Raw genomic sequence first — 23,052 nt, 5'->3', positions numbered from 1 at the left:
TGGGAAACTAATTGGTTGAAGTTAGGATTTAATTGAGCTTAGAGTTACAATAGATCTCTTCTTTCCTAGTATACTTTCTTTTTTAAAAGCAAAAATTGATATACCTAGAAAACATGCAAAAATCAAGGGAACACGAAATAAAATAATCCTTTGTTGCTATCTTTTTGTGGTCATGTGTACCATTTGTTGTCAAACCAAAAGTTATCCTCAACTGCATGATATAAATTTGGTAACATAAACAGTGAAATTTATTTCAAGGGGATAATTTTAATTTGGCTGTATTTAAAGGCACTTATCCTGTTCTGTAAATGTACATTTTAATAAGTGCTGGATAAGGGAAAGCTCTGGTCTTCTCAGGATGATCCTGAGGGACTCCAAGATTGAGGCAATTAGAGAAGTTAGGTTATTGTGTAAATAATATCATGAAGACAAAATGTGAATGCTAATACCTGAATGGAAATTGTGTATCTGATGTCATCATGGTACTATATTTTAAAATACTCTTGTAGATCTATTTTTTGAAGAATAGGTATTTCGCAAATGAAGAAGTGAATGTGAGAATACTTATGTTAACATAAGTTGTAATATCCTGCTTATTGTCTATCTTTTCCTATATAGCCTGAAAAAAATGACAGTGAGCCAGGCAGCCAGAGGATAAAACCTGTTTTTATTGATGATACTAATTTTGGACGACAAATATCCTATCAGCATGCAGCAGTCCATATTCCCACTGACATCTATGAAGGCTGTAAGTAAAAGAATGTGAACAATTGCTGGAATACCATCCTCTCATCTATCTTATGTATCTCATATGTGAAAAACAAAAAAGAAGCAAATGTGATACTGTTTTATTTACATTTCATTCAGGAATCTGTGGTAAACTCTGATTTGTGTAAAAAAGAAACCTGATTTTCATAAGCAGTTTATGCTCATATTGCTTCATTATGTGAATATTTGTAAGAGTTTCTGTGTCCATTGGAGGTGTCTGTGTACTCTATTGTTTAGTAAATAATTCTGCCTTCCCAATTGACATCAATAGCTTGAAAAGTAATAGATATAGTCTTTAATAATCAAAACTTTGTAGCATAAGTGGACACACACAAAAATTCTTACACAAACACACAAACTGATTTATATTTTAGACTCTCCAGTTCTTACTACATCTTATCATGTTTTCCAGTCTCTCTCTCTCTCTGCCTTACCCTTGGATACAGGTAAAAGATACCTCCCTCCCCATATATTGTGGGCTGAAGATAAAAAGAAATGTTGCAGGAAAGAAGCAGATAATAGACCTAAAGAAATAGAAAACCACCAAATGGAAGATTTGATTGGGAAACTTTCAGTGTGAGGAAGGGAGGGGAATAAGTGATTTAGGAAGATACAGGGGAGGAAACTTGTGACAATGATGTTCTCAGAGACATCCTATGTATTAATAAGAGCAGAGCCTGAGAATTCTAACTAGGAATTCTCCTAAGGGCAGCCTAATCATCTATGAGGACCAGTTCTGACCCAGAAGGCAGGGTCTTTGTTCAATCATAGCTCTGGTCTTCGGTGTTATCCATTTTCTAACCCACTCTCCCAACCCCTCTTTCCCTGCTTTCTCACATAAGTAAATGGTGAGGGGAAAGAACCACTTGAGATTTTCAAAAGTCTGTTTCTTATATTACGTTTAATTAGAAAGGCTGTACCGTGTACTGGGTATCCAGAGTGTATCCAGAGCTGTCTGGGTTCTGGAGCCAGATGGCCTGGGTTTAAATCTAAATTTTAACAGTGTTATTTTCTTGGGCAAATCCTTTGACTTTCTGGGCAAGAATTTCCTCATCTGTAAAATGGGGATAAGATTACCAACCTGAAAGGTCATTTGAGGATAAAACTAGTTAATATAAGTTTGTGTAATAGTGCGAGTCTCATAGTAAAATGCTATATAAATGTTTGCTGTTACTATTAATTACAATTAAAGTTTACTTAGACACAAAGGATTAAGTACAGGGACTAATATTATAAATTGGCTTTTGTTTTTTGGATTCACTGTGAGATTATTTGTTGTTTAAAAGGGCATTTTGGCATACATGTATGATTCTTTTCATAACATAAATTTCATCTTCTATCAAATTATTCATTCCTTTTGTTTCTTTTTTTAATGTTTCAAAAAGTACATGTTGTTTTCTTCCTATCAGTTCTTTTAAGATAGTACAGTCATGATTTTTCTCTATGTATAATAGAAACAAAATTGTGTGTATAGATAGTCTCTGATGTTACATGAGAACTAAACATAATCTGATTTCTTTACAATCCACCTCACCCTATTAATTCCAAATTCTTATAGGAACTACCTGGGATTTAGATTCATACTTTTTTTCACTCTGACCGTTGTGTTCTTTTTGTTAAGAATTATTTTTCATATTTATAATTACATTTTTTAACTGTTATTACAACAACTATTTAGACAATACTGACCTGTATGGTTGTGTTTCTCGTTTTCTTAAAAATATTTTGTTTCAAATTTTCTATCACCTATTATTTTTTGCGTATGTCAACAAGATAATAATCTTATTACTCTAAAATTATATGTTTCTATTGAATTCACATTAGAAGAACAAACTGGCTGGATATAGAAGTTTTGAGTCAAATCATTTTCTGTCAATGCTCTGTGGATATCATGCATTCTTTTCCAACCTGTGTTACTATGTGAAACAAGCTTGAGGTTAACACAAGTGTTTTTGATTTGTTAGAAAGCTTTCATGACTGTGCTTCTGTTTTGTTGCCTCTTATTTGAGGGATTTTTTCCTTATTTCTGAAATTTAGTAATTTATAAATGTCAGCGAGATCCTCAAAGTCAGTGATTTTTTTTAACAGCTTTAGTTTATGGAACACTTTATTTAAAATATATATTGACATAGAAAAATTGTATGTAAAAAGAAATTAAAATAAAACCCACTATGACCGAAACAAATGTGTTGTGACCAGAACCCTGCCTACTTGCGACCTTGTGTTAATAGAAAGCCTTCCATTTGTCCAATATTGGTAGTCAAGATAGATTCTCAGAACAGGTTCATAGATTATTGTTTGATTGCCAAGCCCAAAGAAAGGAAAAATAACAAGGTTAAGTGTATTGTGATTTTAATCTGCTTTCTTGTGGATCTAGCAGCTGGGGGAAGTGAGATGGTTCCTTCTGAGAGCTTTGCCTCCGCACCGATTCCCTCTCCCTGCCCTGCTCCATGAGTGATATGGTAGCAGGAGCCAGTGCGCCACAGCTTCATTTTTTCCGGGACGTGGGCACCCTTGCCTAGTATAACCTGGGAAAGATGGCTTGCGCTTACTTCCTGCTCTATATCGCATTTGAGACTCATTGTAGTACACAGACTTAGCTGCCAGCTCCCTCTCACGCTTGCTTACTCTCTCCCCATTGCCCTCTCTTCAGGTATACAAAATATTTAATGAGGCTTTTCCTACTCCTTTGCACTTAATACTCATGTAGAGCAGTCAATCTTTTTTCTACCGTATAGGGATATTTCCTTGAAGTTCCAGTAATCTCATAGTGATTATCCAGAAATCCTCAAATTTTCCATTAAATTCTGCATGAATGATATCAGTACCTCTCGCATTTTAAAAACAGATTTCTTTCTTCTTCTAAAAGCCATATACCACAGTGGCAAAAATTTTAATATTGCATACATATTTAACATAGAAAATGAATGTCTCCAAAAGTAGCACCTCCTGAAAGTAATCATGAGTATCAGTTTGGGGCATAGTCCTATAGAATATTTTTTAAAATGCAGACACTAACTAATGAAATAACCCAAATGGGATTTTTTCATACTGCTTCTTCAACTTGCTTTTCCTCCACACTTACAGTAGAGAAGACATTTTTGCTAACCTGTTAAAAGGCTGAAAATAGAGAGGAGGAAGATTTCTCTTCAGGAGTAGACTACCCAGAGAATATAAAAACAAAGTGACTTTGCTTAATTTTTCAATGGTATGATGTTTAAGAAATAAAGACAAGTAAAAAATACATTTCGTATTTTTTCCATAGATAATTAGAAGCTAAAATAATTAGAACTTAATTTACAAGTCTAGTACATTACCTTGTGGGCAAATTTGGCAAATACCAAAGATAAGTAGACTCTACAATTTCATTGACCTGACTAATAATAACAACCATTTATTGAGTTTACTAGTTGCTTGACTCCATGCTAAATGTTCTTAATATAGTATCTCACTTATTTACTATAACTTTGTCAAAATAATTTTGAAGAAGGGAAAACTGAAGCAGAGTCTTTAATAAAAGACCACATTATTGGTAAGAAATGGAGTCAGATTTCAAATCAATTCTAATTCCAAACTTTATAATCTTAATCACTACAATAGATAAAATTCCTGATATTTTACTTTTGAGTTAATTGTGACTCGGTTATATTATTTGGGAGCCAGGATTGTCCACAGGAGTTAGTAAGATAATTACTTAGCATGAGAATCTTCATTTTCTAATTTTTTTTAACTCTTTATTTTTTCTTAGTTGAAATCACATTGATAATTAAAGCCTGCATCTATTTCATGCTAAAACAGACATGAAATATGACACCAAGTAAATCCAAGCATACATTTTTTAAAGAATATTAATTGTCACAGTAATATACACATATCCTTTTTGAATATCTTACACTAGTTTTGACTGTCTAAGTGCTGTTTTTTTTTCCAACTTAGAATGCAACTATTTGTAAATTTCTACAGAGGATGATTTTAATAGCCTCAGAGAATTAAAAAACAAATTACTTTGATTACTTTGAAAATCAATAAGATAAAATATTTAAATGGATGTTTGCAGAAGTCCTAAGACAAACTTTAGTTTAAGGCATAATTTTTTTAAAAAAGGAAAAGAAGCTTAGTCTTTGGATTACTTATTTAGTCTATTTATTTTAATATTGGCTTCTCCTTCTTTTCTGAATCTCATCACTAAGACTCCGACCCTTGCCTGGCCTGTACTCTTTTAAAATTCATATCCAGTGTTATGGGCTATGGGAGTAAATGACTGGAGTAAAATCAGAAATGTCAACAAGATCTTGAAAATTTAATAATTACTGGTATTCTTCATGCAGTTCATTGGAACATATCAGATTTACAGGATTGTTCTAGGTTTCTGAATTTAATAAATGCAAAATTGCACTTTAATTGAAAGCTTAACTGAAGGAAACAGCCTCTCCTTTCACGTAAAGGTAATTGTGTAGCTACATTCTTAGAAGATGTCTCATGTTCTAACTTCCAAAGGTGATTACTTTTTAAAGTCCATGGAATTGAAATGTGATTACTTTTGCTCAGTGATATATTTGAAGTTTTAGAATGGTATATTTAATTATCTAAAAGTTTTCATTTTTGAAAATTTCACTAGTTGGCACTTTTATTTTAGAAGGCACCCAAAACATACTTAATTTCCTATCTAATTTATCTGAGTATAAAAAACAAGCATAAAATGGGGCCAGCATGGTGGTGCAGCAGTTAATCACACGCTCTGCTTCGGGCCCTGGGGTTCCCTGGTTTGGAACCCAGGTGCGGACATAGCACCACTTGTCAAGCCACGCTATGGCAGGCGTCCCACATATAAAGTAGAGGAAGATAAGCATGGATGTTAGCTCAGGGCCAGTCTTCCTCAGCAAAAAGAGGACAATTGGCAGCCCATGTTAGCTCAGGGCTAATCTTCCTCAAGGAAAAAAAAAACAAGCATACAGCTTAGCAAAAGAAGGACTGTATATTCTGACTTAATTTGGTTTTAATCATAGAAGTTTGTTAATTTTTTTCATCACTTTAGATTTGAGTGTAGAGAGTGTCTTCATAGAATAATCTATATTCATTTATCAACAAATTTATGTTGATAGTTATTTATAGAATTATTATAGTTTCAAAAGAATATACGTTAATAAGGTAAAATAATAAGGAACCTCAACTTGCATAACACTTTCAGGTGCTAGATACTTTTGTGTTTACACTTATCTTGTAATGTAAGCAAGTCAATTATTATTTCCATTTTAGAAATTAAAAAATAAGCATACTTTTATCACAAAGATACATTCATTTTGATAAAAGAAGACAGGAAAATTTTCATGGGTTGTATTATTATCTTTGGAAGTCTCATGCTTTAGTAAAAATACATGCTTTTTATAAATTGAACTACTTATAATCGCTAATACTGCATTGTAATTTATCTGGATGATCATTTGTTTTGTCTTAAAAAATATAGCTACTGGATTTCAAATGATGTCAGTTACAAATTACAAAGGAAAAAGCTGCCCTGCCTCTACTAACAAAGCGGCAGAGGCTTTATCATCTATAGCCTTGTGGATAATTGCAAAGACTTTGGTCTTTACTTTGATGTAAATGACTTAATCATTTCAGGCTACTGTAACAAAATACCGGGTGGCTTAAACAACAGGCATTTATTTCTTACAACTCTGGAGGCTAGGAAGTCTAAGATCAAGGTGCTGGCAGATTCAGTTACTAGTGAGGTCTCTCTTCCTCTTTTGCAGGTGGCTGCCGTCTTTGTGTATGCTCACATGACCTCTTTGTGCACATTACAGAGGGAGAGAATTCTGATCTCTCTTCCTCTTTTTATACAGACACCAATTCCATTATGGAGGCAGGAACTAATCCTACTATAGAGACTCCACCCTAATGACCTCATCTATCCCTAATTACCTCCCAAAAGCCCCGACCTCCTAATACCATGACTTTGGGGGTTAGGGCTTCAACATACGGATTTTGGGAAGACACAAACATTCAGTCCATAACAGAGATGGAAAGCTATAAGATGTTTTTTGGAGGAGGAATTACATAATCCGCCTTAGCTTCATTAAAAAAAAGTGGATACTGGATACTTTGTTGAGAATAGACATAAAAGGCAAGAATAGAGGAGGGATGATGGGGCCTTGGACCAAGGTTGTAGCCCAAGGAAGTATTCCTATCAAAAATGTGTAAAGCTTGTATATTTTTGAGGTCTATACTCTTCCTTCTAATTTTATATTTATTATCAAAAATTTTCTATATTGAAAACATTCTAGTCAATTAACCTAGTTACTCAAAATAGTGTGGCATACAAATTTAATTCTCATAAATAAACCTCATGAAAGCACTTTTAATTGAGAAGGAGCCAATGTGCTAAGATAAAATTATTAAGATCTTTAGATAGTAGTGAATTAAATGAAAGTAAAGTTTGGTAGAATATCAAAAGACTCTCTCTCTATGCCTTTCTCTATAACTTTTAAATTTTCTTTTCTAGTTAAATAAATTCCATTCAAGTTAGTTTCTTTCCCGATCATTCAGTGGTACAAGTTAGGAACAGATGATAGAAATCTTAGTGGAAAATAGAGAAAAAATATACAGAGAAACTTCTTAATGTCTCCTATTTACATAAATTGGTATACATTGATACAGATTGCTGAGCTCCTTTTTTGGGCTTACCTGGCTCCCAAAAGTCTATTTCCTATAATAGACCTCACAGTATCAGCAGATTTTAAATTATACAAACTATTGATGTTTCTGTATGTGCGTGATAGCGTTTTGGCTGTTGTTTTCTGTACCAAAAAAACGACATTCAACTAATGCTATGCTCTGTTTCTTTGAAATGAAACTATTGATTGGGTTGTTCCACTTACCAGAATCTTGGCTGAAATAGTGTATGTTTTTCTTCCAAATGTCTTAGGATTTTTAAAATTGCTTTCAACTTAAATATAATATTCAAATACTTATGTCCATCATTATAAAGGAAACACATGATGATTTTATGAAATACAAAATAGTAGAAAGGAAAAAATGTAAAATTATGGTAATATGCATACCATATATGTATATATGTATTCACTAAATATTCTAGTAGTAAATATATAGTAAACTAAAGGAATATACTAATACTGACATATTACGAAAGTGAGTTAGTGTTTATAAGTTTATACTAGACCTTTTAACTTACCAGAAGGTTTATTGTGTATTTAATAATATTTTTTTGAAAATCACATTTTAGTATTATAGTCACGCATCACTTAACGACAGGGTTACATCCTGAGAAATGCATCATTAGGCAATTTCGTCACGTGCAAACACCATAGAAAGTACTTACACAAACTTAGATGGAATAGCTTATAAGACACCTAGGCTGTATAGTACTAATCTTTTGGGACCACCATCGTATGTGTGGTCCGTCATTGACCAACATGTCATTGTGTGATACATGACTGTATGTGTTCCATAACTAGTTGAAATTTGGATTGTTATCATTTTATCATCATGAATAAATAAATTTCTGCATCTCCCATTATTAGGATAAAATACAGGAACTGGTATTAGAAGGTCAAAGCTGTTGATAAATTTCTTTGATCTTGCAGGTTAGTACCAGTTTAGATTTATACTAGCAATGGATTAGTGCCTTTCTAAGTCCAACTTTGTGAACACTGAAATTATCTTTTAAGTAGTGTTTTGTCAATTGTATAAAGTACTGATAATAAGTTGGAATAGTTTACTGCTAATTTTTTTCTAGCTTTAACATCATGTGTTTCTTTTTATGCATTGGGTTCCGTAGCTGTCTAAAATAAAATACTAGGGCACTATGAGAGGTAGCAGCAGTTTGTCTGAGGGGACGATAACAAACTCCTTTAGAAATTACCCTGATTTTCCCACACGCTAGATCTCTCACAAAATATATTGTAGAGTTTTCATCTTTACCTTAGCCTGAATTTAATTGTTATATTTAATTGAATTTGGATAAATATGAAAAATTTAAAAATTCAAAATAACAAAATGTGGTAAAGCCTACTTTAGCAATAAAATCGCAAATTTTTAAAAAAATACACAAACATTTGGCAAGGCCATTAGAAAATGAGAGAGAGAAAAATATTAAAAGTGAGAGTATAACTCCGGATAAAATGGAGATTAAAATCAGAAAAGAACACTATGTCGAAGAAAATAATCCATAACCAATCTATAAATGAAAATTTGGGTGAGTTTATTCTGAGCTTAAATCTTAGGATTATAACCCGGGAGAGTCTTTCCACAAAGGAACAGAGCACTCCGAAGAAGTGGGGGTACACAGGGTGGTTATATACCCTCAAAGAGGGTGCTTCACATACGATTGAAATGTCCCTCCCACAATAGCCACAAGACCGCCCCGTCAGCACAGCACTTGATGGACACAGCAGATAGTAGGTCTGCTATCTTGGTGGGTGTAGCAGGAGGCAAGTCCATTGTCTCAAGCTGGGGGGTCACAGGTGAGCACAGCAATCAGCCTCCAGCCTAAGGAAAGATACTTAATCCTTAAGGAGACGCCAACATTGGGAGGGGGAGGGAAGTTGCACCTTTATCTCAAGGGCATTTTGCTCTTGCCATAGGGAATATCTAAATTGGATATACAATGCGTGCTCAACGGCGTAGGTCAGGCCCTTTTGAAAGGACAAGGTCAGGCCTAATTAGGTTTATACCAAATGGCTTCCTCATATTCTCCAATATATCCTATTGCTTGCCATTTTTATTTGTCAACTATATACCATTTTATAATAAAGTATTATGATGTATAAGAAAAACAGATTGGTTCGTTATAAAATATAAATAATCAAAATTGATTCTGTACACCCGAAATTGCACAATGTTATAAACCATTATGATCTCAATAAAATTACTGGGGGAAAAAAGAAAGAAGCTTCATTAAAAATTAATGAAAATTAAAATTAAAAAATTGATTCAATGATAGGTCAATAATCAAAGAATAAATTGGAAACATATTCCAACTTCTCACCAAAGAAAATACCTCATGCTGAGTGATTTCTGTAAAGTTTTCAAGAGAATAAATACTTTCATGTTTTAAAAATTTTACTAGAACACATAAAAATGGGAAAAGTTTATCAACTCATATCAATTCTTACAGAAAAAACATCGAAATAATGCAAAAAACATAGGACAAAAAAGATAGATAACTGTAAGCCAATCTCACCTATAAATAATGATGAAAAATTCCAAAGAATACATTTGCAAAGTAAAGCAATGATGAAAAAATAATGCATGACGACAAAATAAATAACTTACTAATTGAATATTTTAGATGTTATAATGTTGTAATATTCTATATCAACCGATGCAGTTTAAGCATTCAATAAAATCTTACACCCATTTTTTTATTAAAATCTTATCAAAATACCACTACCAACAACAAAGATTGCTTTGATAATTGAGGAGAAGTGGGAAATCCCCACCACTTCTTATAAGTGTTTAGGAAGGGTCCTCTTAAGAAGAACAGTTGATTCTGTAACAAACTGATCACCCCTTGTTAAAAAAAAAAAAGCATAATTAGCATTACTCCTCATTAGGAGTAGAGCACTGAAATAGTAGGAACATCATAAAAAGACATTGAGGAGAAACCTGATATATAAAATATAAATTTTTAGGCTAGGATAATTTCATCATATTTAATAAGTATGGCAGAAAGAGAAGCAATTCGCCTTCTGAGGTAAAGTTTGCATTTTCTTTCATTGCCTTTCTCCGATGATGTTTCTCTAATACATTCATTTCATAGATAGGTATATAGTGTTCATTTTCTGATAGGAAAATGTTGACCATAGGAAAACCCAAATGCCAAAGATACGGTCGTCTTCCACTAATCCTTTAATTCATTTAGGAAAATAGAATAACAATTTCATGGATTTTTGTAAACTTTTATGGACTGAATTGTGCCCCCTAAATTCCTGTGTTGAAGCCCTAACCCCCAATGTGACTATATTTGGAGTAGGGCCTGTTTGGAGGTAAGACCAGTAAGAAAGATCTCAACAGCAAACCGAATCAGCAGGCACCTTGATACTGCACTTCCCAGTGTCCAGAACTCTGAGAAAATAAGTAGTCTCTGGTGTTTTGTTATGACACCCTTAGCTGAATAAGACATAAATTTATTTCCAGAGAAGGACTATTATAGACTTAAACTGAGGTTTAAAAGAATAAATATAAAACAATGAAAAAGTTAAGCTGGATATTTCACACTTCATACTGAAAGAAATGGTTTACGAATATTTAGCAGCTAAATTTGGATTTGCAAGACCGTTTTTTGCATTTTAATTCAGAATCTTGATTTCTGCATTTCCCCTTAAAATGAATGGGCTCTAGAAATCAAGTAATGCTCCCCAAGCTCAATAGATGAATAGACTTGAATTGGAAAGACAATTAGTATGCAATTCTAGGCTTTTATATAGCAACACTAATTAGATTGGTGGTTTTCATGGAGAGTTCCCTGTTATTTAGTGCGTACCTAGGCTCTGCAGATGCAGAGACTAAAATTTGTAGTTACTGAAGTGTAGTTTTGATTTTTTTACTTTTAAGAGAGGACAGAAGAATATTGTAACAACCTGATTGATTGGGCAGTCATTCTATGTTCCATCACCAGTCTGTGCAGATAATTTTGTCCTGTGCACATTACAAAATGATTATATTTTAGAATACTCTCCTACTGCTTGAATTTGTGAAGCATCCTAGTACCTTATTTGAAATTTAAGGGTTATTTTAACCCATAATAATATTTAGAATTATAAAAACCTCTAGATCTCATTGAAAATAAAGTTGTAAATTAGCTGTTGAGAAGGAGACTATTGCAAGGTCCACTCAGATTCTTTTATGTAGACATCTATTATGGTGGTTGCATGGTCTTCCATATCACTTACCATGGTATTGACAACTACTCATTAGAACATGCCACATTTTCTAAATTGTGCTATAGGTAATCAAATTATATGAAGATTCTTAAGTGGGATAATGGTTTGCTGGTCAAGTAAATTTAGGAAATGTGTTTTATAGCTCCTTCTTTGGGGATTCATAGTACCCATTAATCTTTAAAAGCTCAGAAATTTTGCTAGGAATAAACAAAATTCAAGTTGTTTTGCCCATTATTTTCCATATTTCTATGACCATGTAACATTAACATCCCACAAATATATGTTTCCTTTAATTCACATTAATTACTTTATCTAGAAAATTTTATATTAATGACAACTGGGCACAGTATTTTTCATAAAATTTATAACTCATTCTGTTTTCTGTATGAATCACTTTGTTGTACAAGTGTGATGTGATTTGTTGTGAAAATCTTGATTTATTTTGTTAGACTCAAACTTTTTCAGTGAAAGACAGTGGATAAAGATGACTTTCCTAGTGATTCTAAAGTAATATAATGGTCTTGTTCACTTTTAGTCATAGAAAGTCTCCAAAAAAATATCTCAATTCAGAAATTAAAATGTGTGTTCCCATGGAATAGTCAAAATTCCAAATTTGAATTAGCGTTTCCTCTATGATGACTGTTACCTAGCTGGGTGGCTTAAGGCAGGGCTGGGTAGATGATGGGTCTTATAGATAATTTAAACTGACTGTTTCTCTTCAGGAGAGATTTTATGGATTATTTATAGATTTCTTACTGTACTCTTCTCTTCTGTAGTTTCTTTGATCCAGCAGACACACATCTCTATACTATGTGAAAATGTATTGCTAGATGCTTCCATGGCCCTGGGTGGCAATTTGGATTTGTCTCCCCAGAAACACCTAGGGTAATATAAGAGAGAAGTGACATCCTTTATGCTTCATCCCAGCCCTAGCAGATGATACGAAGTTAGCCAAAATTTGGGCAAAAACTGTCTCATGGTTCTTTTGTTTTACTCTGTCTCTTATACTGTATTTTATTACGAAGTTTATCTCATATTGTTGCATATTTGGCCAAATATATAAGAAATAGCTAATGGAAAGTCTATTTTTAGGAATATCATGAAGGATGTTCCGTGAGTCAAGAGTACTTAGAAAAGGTTTTAAGAATCTCCGTCAACATACATGGTTAATCTTGCTATTGTATTCATGTTTCTCGTCTAATAAGGATAACACCCATATATAGATCACCTAAATTCCAGCACTATGTTTAGCATGCATAGAACTCACTAAGGAATATCACAGATCTTTCCATAATTTCTCAGAGCTGACATTTATTTCTCAGTGCTCTTTTTTAAGGGGGAGCTCAAATGTACAATATGTTTATTAAATTTTTTAATTGCTATTCATTTTTTAATATTAGGAGCTGTGTTATAAAGAAAACGTCCTCTGAATTTTTTTAGTCTATTACTGAATATTCAGGCGTTAAAGGTCCAGTTTTGCTATGCTTTTTCTTATTATTTAGTGGGGAAAACAAACAAAAATTCACTGTTTCTTTGTTTCTAAAAAGAAATTAAAAAGGGAACAGAGAGGGAAGACGTGAAAAAGGATTTGTGCACAAATCAATGCCTCTGTAAATTGATGGAATCAGAAGTGCACTTGGCTAGCTTTTATGATTGGTATAACAAGTGACAGGCCATTCAAAGGTTGAAGAAGAGAGATAATGAAATCTTAAATCAGAATAGCCTCCAAAACAGACTGATAGTACTGTTCACAGCAAATTAAAAAGGGACTGACAGTTGGAGAGAAAATGGAGGTCTGCAATTTGAGATGAGAATTTTTTTAATCATCTGGCATTTTGCTAGATGGCTAAAATCTTATGCAAATTTCTCCCTAGAGATAAAGAGGCATTTAAAAGATATTTCTAAAATCCTATTAAAAAGGGAAAGAGTTTAAATGACTAAAGATTTCAAAACTATTTTGTCTCAAGATATAAAGATCAGATTTTGAAATTATGGGGCTATGAGCTATACGAGTGTTGAGATGGAATTTAGTCAATATTTATTGTCATTAGAGCAAATAAAGTCATACGATTTTAACTTAATGCATAACACATGACACTTTTTAAAAATATTACTTGAGGTACAGAGCATTGTAATGGTTATAATAAAGGCTTTGCTAATTGTTTCAGCCTTATGTAAAAATTGTGTTGTTTTTGCTTGTTTCTTGCAAGTGAGAATAACTAGAAGCTGTGGGGAAGTTCATGATAGGCTCCCACGGACACTGCAATCCTTTATTAACTTACATTCACCCAGACTGGAACTTGACTGAAGAAATGTCCCATTACTATCCATGTAGGTCCTTGGAGACCAATCGTTGTTTTTATACTTTCTTGGTAATCACTGCCAGTGGTATGGAAATAAATCAACAATGATTACATCACTTTAGGTATAGAACATAAATGCCCCAGGAAAGCTACACAAATAATTTGTGGAAGGCTTTACTTTTGAAAGAAATTAATCTTCTATGGGGATAGTATCTTTTATACTTACTATGGCTTCTCTATTTAATCTTCATCTTTTGTAAGTCACAGGGCTTCTTTGACCCATAGAAGAATATCCTCGTTCCAGAAAAATTTAATTCTTTGATCCTCTTCAGTTATCAGATCCAACCCAAAGCTAAAAGAAAAAAAATACGAAAAACTATTATTTTTCAGTACATATATATCCCACATTTTCCCATTTCTAATGGAAAACTTCAATTATCCCCTGTATTTTGTCATTTATTACTTGGAGTTTTTGTATTCTCAAATTTAAAACAATATCTTTCTATATGGAAATGTTTTCTCCTTTCCTTCTAAATGTGAACAAGTTTTATGCAAGAATTTTGCATATATATTAGTTATTTTTTTGTATTTTGACCTTACAACTCCTTTTTGGAGTTACCTATAATACCAGTTTTCTAGCCTAGGAAAAAAAATTAAATAATTACCATATTAAAAAAAGAATAAATAAAAAGAACAGCCAGAGTTTTTCATCACACTTAATTCTAAAGAAGTTACAGCTGTTTGAAAATTAAAATAATTTCTGAGAGGGCCAAAATATTTGTCATCAATTTAAAATATAATTCAAGATAAGGATTTCCAAAACTATTTCAGAAATAGTAGTTTCCCTTAAGTGTCCAGTTGATTTAATTGAATGATGGCTATCTATAATTTTAAAAGACCATGCAAGTGTTATGTGCATAATCATTTTAATGCAGAATGCTATTTATTTATTTTAGTTTCAGTAAAGTCATTGATCATATTTGTTTATTTGTATTTCATTTTTTAAACCAACTCCTACTGTTAACATCTTCCCATAGGAGTCCAAATTTATTCAATTAATTTCTAATATTTGTTGTTCTCAAAAGGATGTTGTGAGTTGTTTTTGAAGATTATTGAAAGACTTTTCAAAGTAGAAAAGTTGAGGAAGAAGTCATACAGTGTGAAATATGGAGTACTTTGGATAGCCTTTGATATAAATAGAGAATGATACCAAAAATAAAAAGTTAAGGGGTAGGAAATAAAATTTTAAAATTAAAAAGGAAAATGATATCCCAATGAATATTTAGATAAACAGGCCTCTAGCAAAAATATTATGACAAAGTTGCCATTTGTAAGAGTATTATAATATGTAATACTCAAAGGACTGCTATGAGGAGTAAAGGAAAAGATATAACTAGACCGCTGTTGGATGAATGTTACACCAAAGCATCTTATTTTATCCATCAGCAGCCTTCATTTTCCTGAGAAAACTTAGGTATAAATTATTTTGATCTTAGTCAGATGAGAATATTGCCATCTCCTAGAAGTTCTTAACATGGAATTGAGCACATATACTCATCTTCTTTTCCATTCATTCATTGAGTTAAAAAAAATCAATGTTTGAATCAATATTTAACAAAACAGAATTGATGAATTAAAGAATTAATTAAATTTATTTTAATGCAATTAAGTTTGCATTATTTGGTATTCTAGTATCCTGTATATAGTTTGCACTACATATGGTAAACATCAGGAATTATGTACAAAGACTAGTTATTAGAACACTATGTTACATGGTAGCATAATCACAATATTTTAATATATTTCTCTCTACTTTTCAAGAATTTCACTGTGGCCAACCTTTTCTTCTCTCTCACTTTTTTTTTATAATTTAATTTTTATTGAGTTAATTATAGGTTACAATCTTGTGAAATTTCAGTTGTACATTATTGTTTGTCAGTCATGTTGTAAGTGCACCCCTTCACCCTTTGTGCCCACCCCCAACCCCACTTTTCCCCTGCTAGCCACTAATCTGTTCTCTTTGTCTACATTTTTATGTTCCTTATATGAGTGGAGTCATATAGAGACTGTCCTTCTCTATCTGCCTTATTTCACTTAACATAATTCCCTCAAGGTCCATCCATGTTGCTGCAAATGGGATGATTTTGTTCTGTTTTACAGCTGAGTAGTATTCCATTCTATATATATACAACATCTTCTTTATCCAATCATCTGTTGATGGGCACTTAGGTTGCTTCCATGTCTTAGCTATTGTAAATAATGCTGCAATGAACATTGGGGTGCATGGGACTTTTGGGATTGCTAACTTCAAGCTCTTTGGATAGATACCAGTAGTGGGATAGCTGGATCGTATGGTACTTCTATTTTTAATTTTTTGAGGAATCTCCATACTGTTTTCCATAGTGGCTGCACCAGTTTGCATTCCCACTAGCAGTGTATGAGGGTTCCTTTTCCTCCACAACCTCTCCAACATTTGTTACTATTAGTTTTAGTTATTTTTATCTTTCTAATGGGTGTAAGGTAATATCTTAGTGTAGTTTGGATTTGCATTTCCCTGATGATCAGCGATGATGAACATCTTTTCATTTGCCTATTGGCCATCCGTATATCTTCTTTGGAGAAATGTCTGTTCACATCTCCTCTCCATTTTCTGATCCAGTTGTTTGATTTTTTGTTGTTGAGTTGTGTGAGTTCTTTATATATTATGGATATTAACCCTTTGTGAGATGTATGACTTGCACATATTTTTTCCCAGTTAGTGGGTTGTTTTGTTTCAATCCTGTTTTCATTTCCCTTGAAGAAGCTCTTTAGTCTGATGAAGTCCCATTTGTTTATTCATTCTATTGTGTCCCTTGTCTGAGAAGACATGGTGTCCAAAAAGATCCTTTTAATACTGATGTCCAAGAGTGTACTGTCTATATTTTCTTGAGAAGCCTTATGGTTTCAGGTCTCACCTTTACGTCTTTGATCAACTTTGAGTTTATTTTGGTGAATGGTGAAAAAGAATGGTCAATTTTCATTCTTTTTTTTTTTTAAAGATTTTATTTTTTTCCTTTTTCTCCCCAAAGCCCCCCAGTACATAGTTGTATATTCTTCGTTGTGGGTCCTTCTAGTTGTGGCATGTGGGACGCTGCCTCAGCATGGCTTGACGAGCAGTGCCATGTCGCACCCAGGATCCAAACCAACGAAACACTGGGCCGCCTGCAGCGGAGTGCGCGAACTTAACCACTCAGCCACGGGGCCAGCCCCTCAATTTTCATTCTTTTACATGTGGTTATCCGGTTTTCCCAGCACCATTTGTTGGAAAGACTTTCTTTTCTCCATTGTATGCCCTCAGCTCCTTTGTCAAAGATTAGCTGTCCATATATGTGTGGTTTTATTTCTGGGCTTTCAATTCTGTTCTATTGATCTGTGCACCTGTTTTTCTACCAGTACCATGCTGTTTTGATTACTGTAGCTTTGTAGTATGTTTTGAAGTCACGGATTGTGATGCCTCCAGCTTTGTTCTTTTTTCTCAGGATTGCTATAGCAACATGGGGTCTTTTGTTGCCCCATATGAATTTTAGGATTCTTTGTTCTATTTCTGTGAAGAATGTCATTGGGATTCTGATTGGGATTGCATTGAATTTGTAGATTGCTTTAGGTAGAATGGATATTTTAACTATGTTTATTCTTCCAATCCATGTACATGGAATGTCTTTCCATCTCTTTATGTCATCATCCATTTCTTTCAGAAAAGCCTTGTAATTTTCATTGTATAGGTGTTTCCCTTTCTTAGTTAAGTTCACCCTGAGGTATTTTATTCTTTTTGTTGTGATTGTGAATGGTATTGTGTTCTTGAGTTCTTTTTCTGTTAGTTCGTTATTAGAGTATAAAAATGCTGCTGATTAATGTAAATTGATTTTATACCCTGCAACTTTGCTGTAGTTGTTGATTACTTCTAAGAGTTTTCCAATGGATTCTTTGGGGTTTTCTATATATAAGATCGTGTCGTCTGCAAACAGCGAGAGTTTCACTTCTTCCCTCGCTATTTGGATTCCTTTTATTCCTTTTTCTTGCCTAATTGCTCTGGCCAAACCTCCAGTACTATGTTAAATAAGAGTGGTGATAGAGGGCATCCTTGTCTCGTTCCTGTTTTCAGGGGTATGGCGCTCAGTTTTTGCCCATTGAGTATGATGTTGGCTGTGGGTTTGTCATATATGGCCTTTATTATGTTGAGGTAGTTCCCTTCTATCCCCCTTTTGTTCAGAGTTTTTATCATAAATGGGTGTTGGACCTTGTCAAATGCTTTCTCTGCATCTATTGAGATGATCATGTGGTTTTTATTCCTCAGTTTGTTCATGTGGTGTATCACGTTGATTGACTTGCAGATGTTGAACCATCCCTGTGTCCCTGGTATGAATCCCACTTGATCATGATGTATGATCCTTTTCATGAACTGCTGAATTCTGGTTGCCAAAAGTTTGTTGAGAATTTTTGCATCTATGTTCGTCAGTGATATTGGCCTATAGTTCTCCTTTTTTGTGCTGTCCTTGTCAGGCTTTGGTATCAGCATGATGTTGGCCTCGTAGAATGTGTTAGGAAGTGTTCCATCCTCCTTAATTTTTTGGAATAGCTTGAAAAGGATAGGTACTAAATCCTCTCTGAAAGTTTGGTAGAATTCCCCAGGAAAGCCATCTGGTCCTGGAGTTTTATTCTTTGGGATGCTTTTGATTGCTCTTCCAATCTCTTTCCTTATGATTGGTCTACTCAGAATGTCTGCATCTTCTTGACTAAACTTTGGGAGATTGTAGGACTCCAAGAATTTATCCATTTCCTCTAGGTTATCCTTTTGTTGGCATATAGTTTTTCATAGTATTCTCTTATAATCCGTTCTATTTCTGCAGACTGTGTTGTTATTTCTCCTCTTTCATTTCTGATTTTGTTTATTTGAGCTTTCTCTCTTTTTTTCTTTGTTAAGACTGGCTTGGGGTTTGTCATGTTTATTTATCTTCTCAAAGAACCAGCTCTTTGTTTCATTGATCATTTCTACTGCCTTTTTTGGTTCAATAGCATTTATTTCTACTCTTATTTTAATTATTTCTCTTCTTCTGCTGACTTTGGGCTTTGTTTGTTCTTCTTTCTGTAATTCAGCTAGGTGTAGTTTAAGATAGCTTATTTGGGATTTTTCTTGTTTGTTAAGATGTGCCTGTATTGCGATGAATTTTCCTCTTAATACAGCTTTTGCTGCATCCCATGTGAATGGTACGGCATGTTATCCTTCTCATTTGTCTCCACGTATTTTTTTATTTCTTCTTTAATTTCTTCAATGATCCATTGCTTGTTCAATAGTATATTGTTTAGTCTCCACATCTTTATGCCTTTCTCAGCTTTTTTCTTCTAATTAAAATCTAGCTTCACAGCATTATGATCGGAGAAGATGCTTGTTATTATTTCAATCTTTTGAAATTTGTGGAGGCTTGGCTTGTTTCTCAACATATGGGCTATCCTTGAGAATGTTCCATGCACGCTTGAGAAGAATGTGTATTCTGCTGTTTTGGGATGGAGTGTTCTATATATCTCTATTATGTCCAACTGTTTTAGCTTTTCCTTTAGCTCCACTGTTTCCTTGTTGATTTTCTGTCTGGATGATCTGTCCATTGATGTGAGTGGGGTGTTGAGGTCCCCTACTATTATTGTGTTATTTTTGATATCTTCTTTTAGGTTTGCTAATAGTTGCTTTATGAACTTTGGTGCTCCTGTGTTGGGTGCACAGATATCCATAAGCGTTATTTCTTCTTGCTGAAGTGTCCCTTTGATCAGTATATATTGGCCCTCTATGTCTCTCTTTACATGCCTTTTCCTGAAATCTGTTTTGTCTGATATAAGTATTGCAACACCTTCTTTCTTTTGTTTGCTATTAGCTTGGAGTATTGTCTTCCACCCCTTCACTCTGAGCCTGTGTTTGTCCTTGGAGCTGAGGTGTGTTTCCTGGAGGCAACAAATTGTTGGATCTTGTTCTTTAATCCATTTTACCACTCTGTGTCTTTTTATTGGAGAATTCAATCCATTTACATTGAGGGTGATTATTGATGCATGAGGGCTTAATGCTGTCATTCTCTTGCTCGTTTTCCAGTTTTCCTGTATTTCCTTTGTTTCTCATCCTGTGTGTTTTAGCCTACCTATCGACTTCTGCAATTTCTTATGCTGGGTTTCTTAGATTTTTTCCTTATTTATGTTTTGTGTCTCTGCTGTGTTGTTTAGTTTAGTGGCTACCATGAAGTTTGTATTCAGAATCTCGTACATAACATAGTCCATTTTCCGGTGGTCTCTTACTTCCTTAGCCTAAACTGATTCAGTCCCTTTCCTCCTCCCATCCTAAATTATTATCTTCATCTCTTATTCCAACTTGTGTTGTGTGTTTGTGGTTAGAGTGATTGGATTGTCTTTGCTTTGGTGATTTACTTCCCTTTATCCTAATGCTATAGTTGAATATTTGCTATCCTATTCTGATTCTATCTATTTGTCTCCCTACTCTGTGGTTTGTGACCCCTTTCTCCCTTTTTTTCTTTTTCTGGTATGAGGGCCCTCTTGAGGATTTCTTGTAGTGGAGGTCTTGTGGTTACAAATTCCCTTAGATTTTGTTTGTCTGGAAAAGATTTAATTTCTCCCTCATATCTGAAGGATATTTTTGCTGGATAGAGTATTCTTGGCTGAAGATTTTTATCCTTTAACATTTTGAGTATGTCATTCCAATCTCTCCTTGCTTGTAAGGTTTCTGTAGAGAAATCCACTGAAAGTCTGAGAGGTGTTCCTTTGTAGGTTATTTTCTTCTGCCTTGCTGCTCTGAGTATTCTTTCCTTGTCATTTGTTTTTGCCATTTTTACTACTATATGCCTTGCAGTAGGTCTTTTTACATTGACAAATCTAGGAGATCTGAAAGCTTCCTCCACACACATTTCTCTCTCAATCCCTATATTTGGGAAGTTCTCTGCTGTTATGTCATTAAGCACACTTTCTGCGCCATTTTCCTTTTCCACGCCCTCAGGAATTCCGATGATTCTTAAGTTGCATTTTCTCATTGAATCTGCTATTTCTGGGCGATTTTCTTCAGTTTTTTTAATTCTTAGTTCTCTTTCTTCCTCTGTCTGGAGCCATTCAACCTGTCTGTCTTCGATTATGCTCATTAAAAATATGGAACACTTCATGAATTTGCATGTAATCCTTGTGCAGGGGCCATGCTAATCTACTCTGTATCCTTCCAATTTTAGTATATGTGCTGCGGAAGCAAGCACCTTTTCTCCTCTGTTGATCAAAACAAACCTTCTGCTCCATTCCAAACAGTCTTCTCCATGGAACCATGTTCCGTAGATCATTCCAAAGACATTCCTGACTTTCTGTCTTTTATTAGATTGTTCCTCTTGTGTTCTTCTAAGTAAATCATTATTAAAAGAGAAGCCATGATTGTCTAGTTTATAGGTTATCTTTCTAATGAAATTAAAAGTAATCATTCCATGGATATACCTTCAATCAGTGTATTGTACTATATGACAAGGTTCAGTAGAGACTGTATTGCTCAACTGTTTCTGAATCTCTCTTTTGGACACATAGGAGGGTTACACATCCTTTCCCACCTGCAACAAGGTGGTGGCACGTGGCTGGTGCTGTCCAATGGGTTATGGTGGAAGTGATATGTGTGACTTTCAAGCTGGTGGATTTAATTGTCAACATTAGTCCTTCTGGATCTGTCTTCCCCATGACCAGATGGAGAAGTTCAAACCACACAGATTGAACTTCCATCAGTCTAGGCCTCTGAGTTGAATGAGTACATACTGCAGGGACTACTCCATCTTCCACACCTGGATCCCACCAACAATACGCTATGCATTTGTTGGATGAGTGAAAAAACATACAAGCCAACAAACTACTTTGATATTTAACCCACTGAAATCATATACATATGCATACAGGTAATACTCATATAAATACATACTCACACAACACTTATGTTCTGATTGTTCTACCTAACTAATCTTCCTAGAATATCACTACTCATGTACTTATCTTTGTGTCATCATTCTATTTATAAAATGACTAATCTGGCTTCCTCTGCTTCTCAGGACTTTTTCCCCAAAAAGTTTAAAAATCAAAATTTTAATCTAAAAGTTCTGTCTCCAAGATAAATTTTGAGTTAATATCTAGCAAACCTTAAAGCCCTCATCAAACACATTTATCTTATCTAGAGCTACAAAACAATGTCATTTGCAATCTTTTATTCTCAACCTTTCATTTTTTTTTCTCTTTCCCCTTAATCCGGATTTTAAACAAATTTGGTAGCTCAGGAAAAGCAAAAAACCCACAGCTTATACTTTTGGGAGGTTAGACAATAGATCGATTTTAGACTCTTGACACTTTTAAATATACATTTTTGCTCATTTCCAAGTCAACAGTCAAATCAAAATATGCTAAAAATACATAAATTTTATAAGTTGAAATTATATTTTCTCCAAGGTATTAGCTTGTTTTATAAAACTCAAAATTAAACCATTGCCCATAATATGTGATGTCAACTATCCTTCCCACTGACACAATTATAGTGTTCATAATTTATGACAAAAGATAATTGAACTAACATGTAATCTGTAATTATTAGACTAGAGGGCGAATTTAAATTAAGAGGTTTGAATTTAACCTGGGCTAGTAGGGTATAAAGAATGTACATAAATTTAAATTGTCAATAAAATATAACAATTTTTCATTACAGAGGACTATATATTATAGTATCATACCATTACTGTAATTATAGCATTGCTATATTCACTTCACTTAAATATTTTGATTAATTCTTATAATGAAGTATAAAATGTTAATGAAAATTTTAAAAATTACAGGTTTTTAATGGATCAAATGGGGACATTATATGCCTTGCTGATTTTCAGTTTAACAATATAGCAAATTACTTAGAAGTTTCATTTTGGAACTTTTAGATTTTCATTTGTCTTATGGGTCCCGTCTCTCATATGACATTTTACTGGTGTTCATTTGTTGGATTTCTGGGTAAATAATGTAGAAGTTATGTGTGACCCATTATCTCTTCTCTG

General features: G+C 33.8%; 1 protein-coding gene and 1 non-coding gene across 20 annotated transcripts in view; one reads left to right on the top strand and one right to left on the bottom strand.

Moving 5' to 3' along the window:
- Window positions 1-23,052, top strand: part of CACNA2D1 (calcium voltage-gated channel auxiliary subunit alpha2delta 1) — a 514,911-nt gene that overhangs the window by 331,730 nt on the left and 160,129 nt on the right. For all 19 annotated transcript variants that reach the window (XM_023639081.2, XM_023639086.2, XM_023639083.2 and 16 more), the window contains exon 6: window positions 619-748. In XM_023639081.2, coding sequence (XP_023494849.2) covers window positions 619-748 — 130 coding nt within the window. The remainder of the gene's footprint in view (window positions 1-618; window positions 749-23,052) is intronic.
- Window positions 21,140-21,246, bottom strand: LOC111773328 (U6 spliceosomal RNA). Its single transcript, XR_002807712.2, has one exon. It is a non-coding gene; the product is annotated as a U6 spliceosomal RNA (small nuclear RNA).

The sequence above is a fragment of the Equus caballus genome, chromosome 4 (genome assembly GCF_041296265.1).
Source record: "Equus caballus isolate H_3958 breed thoroughbred chromosome 4, TB-T2T, whole genome shotgun sequence".
NCBI lineage: Eukaryota > Metazoa > Chordata > Mammalia > Perissodactyla > Equidae > Equus > Equus caballus.
The sequence above is the reverse complement of the archived record's forward strand: the minus strand, read 5'-3'. Positions and strand labels throughout refer to the sequence as shown.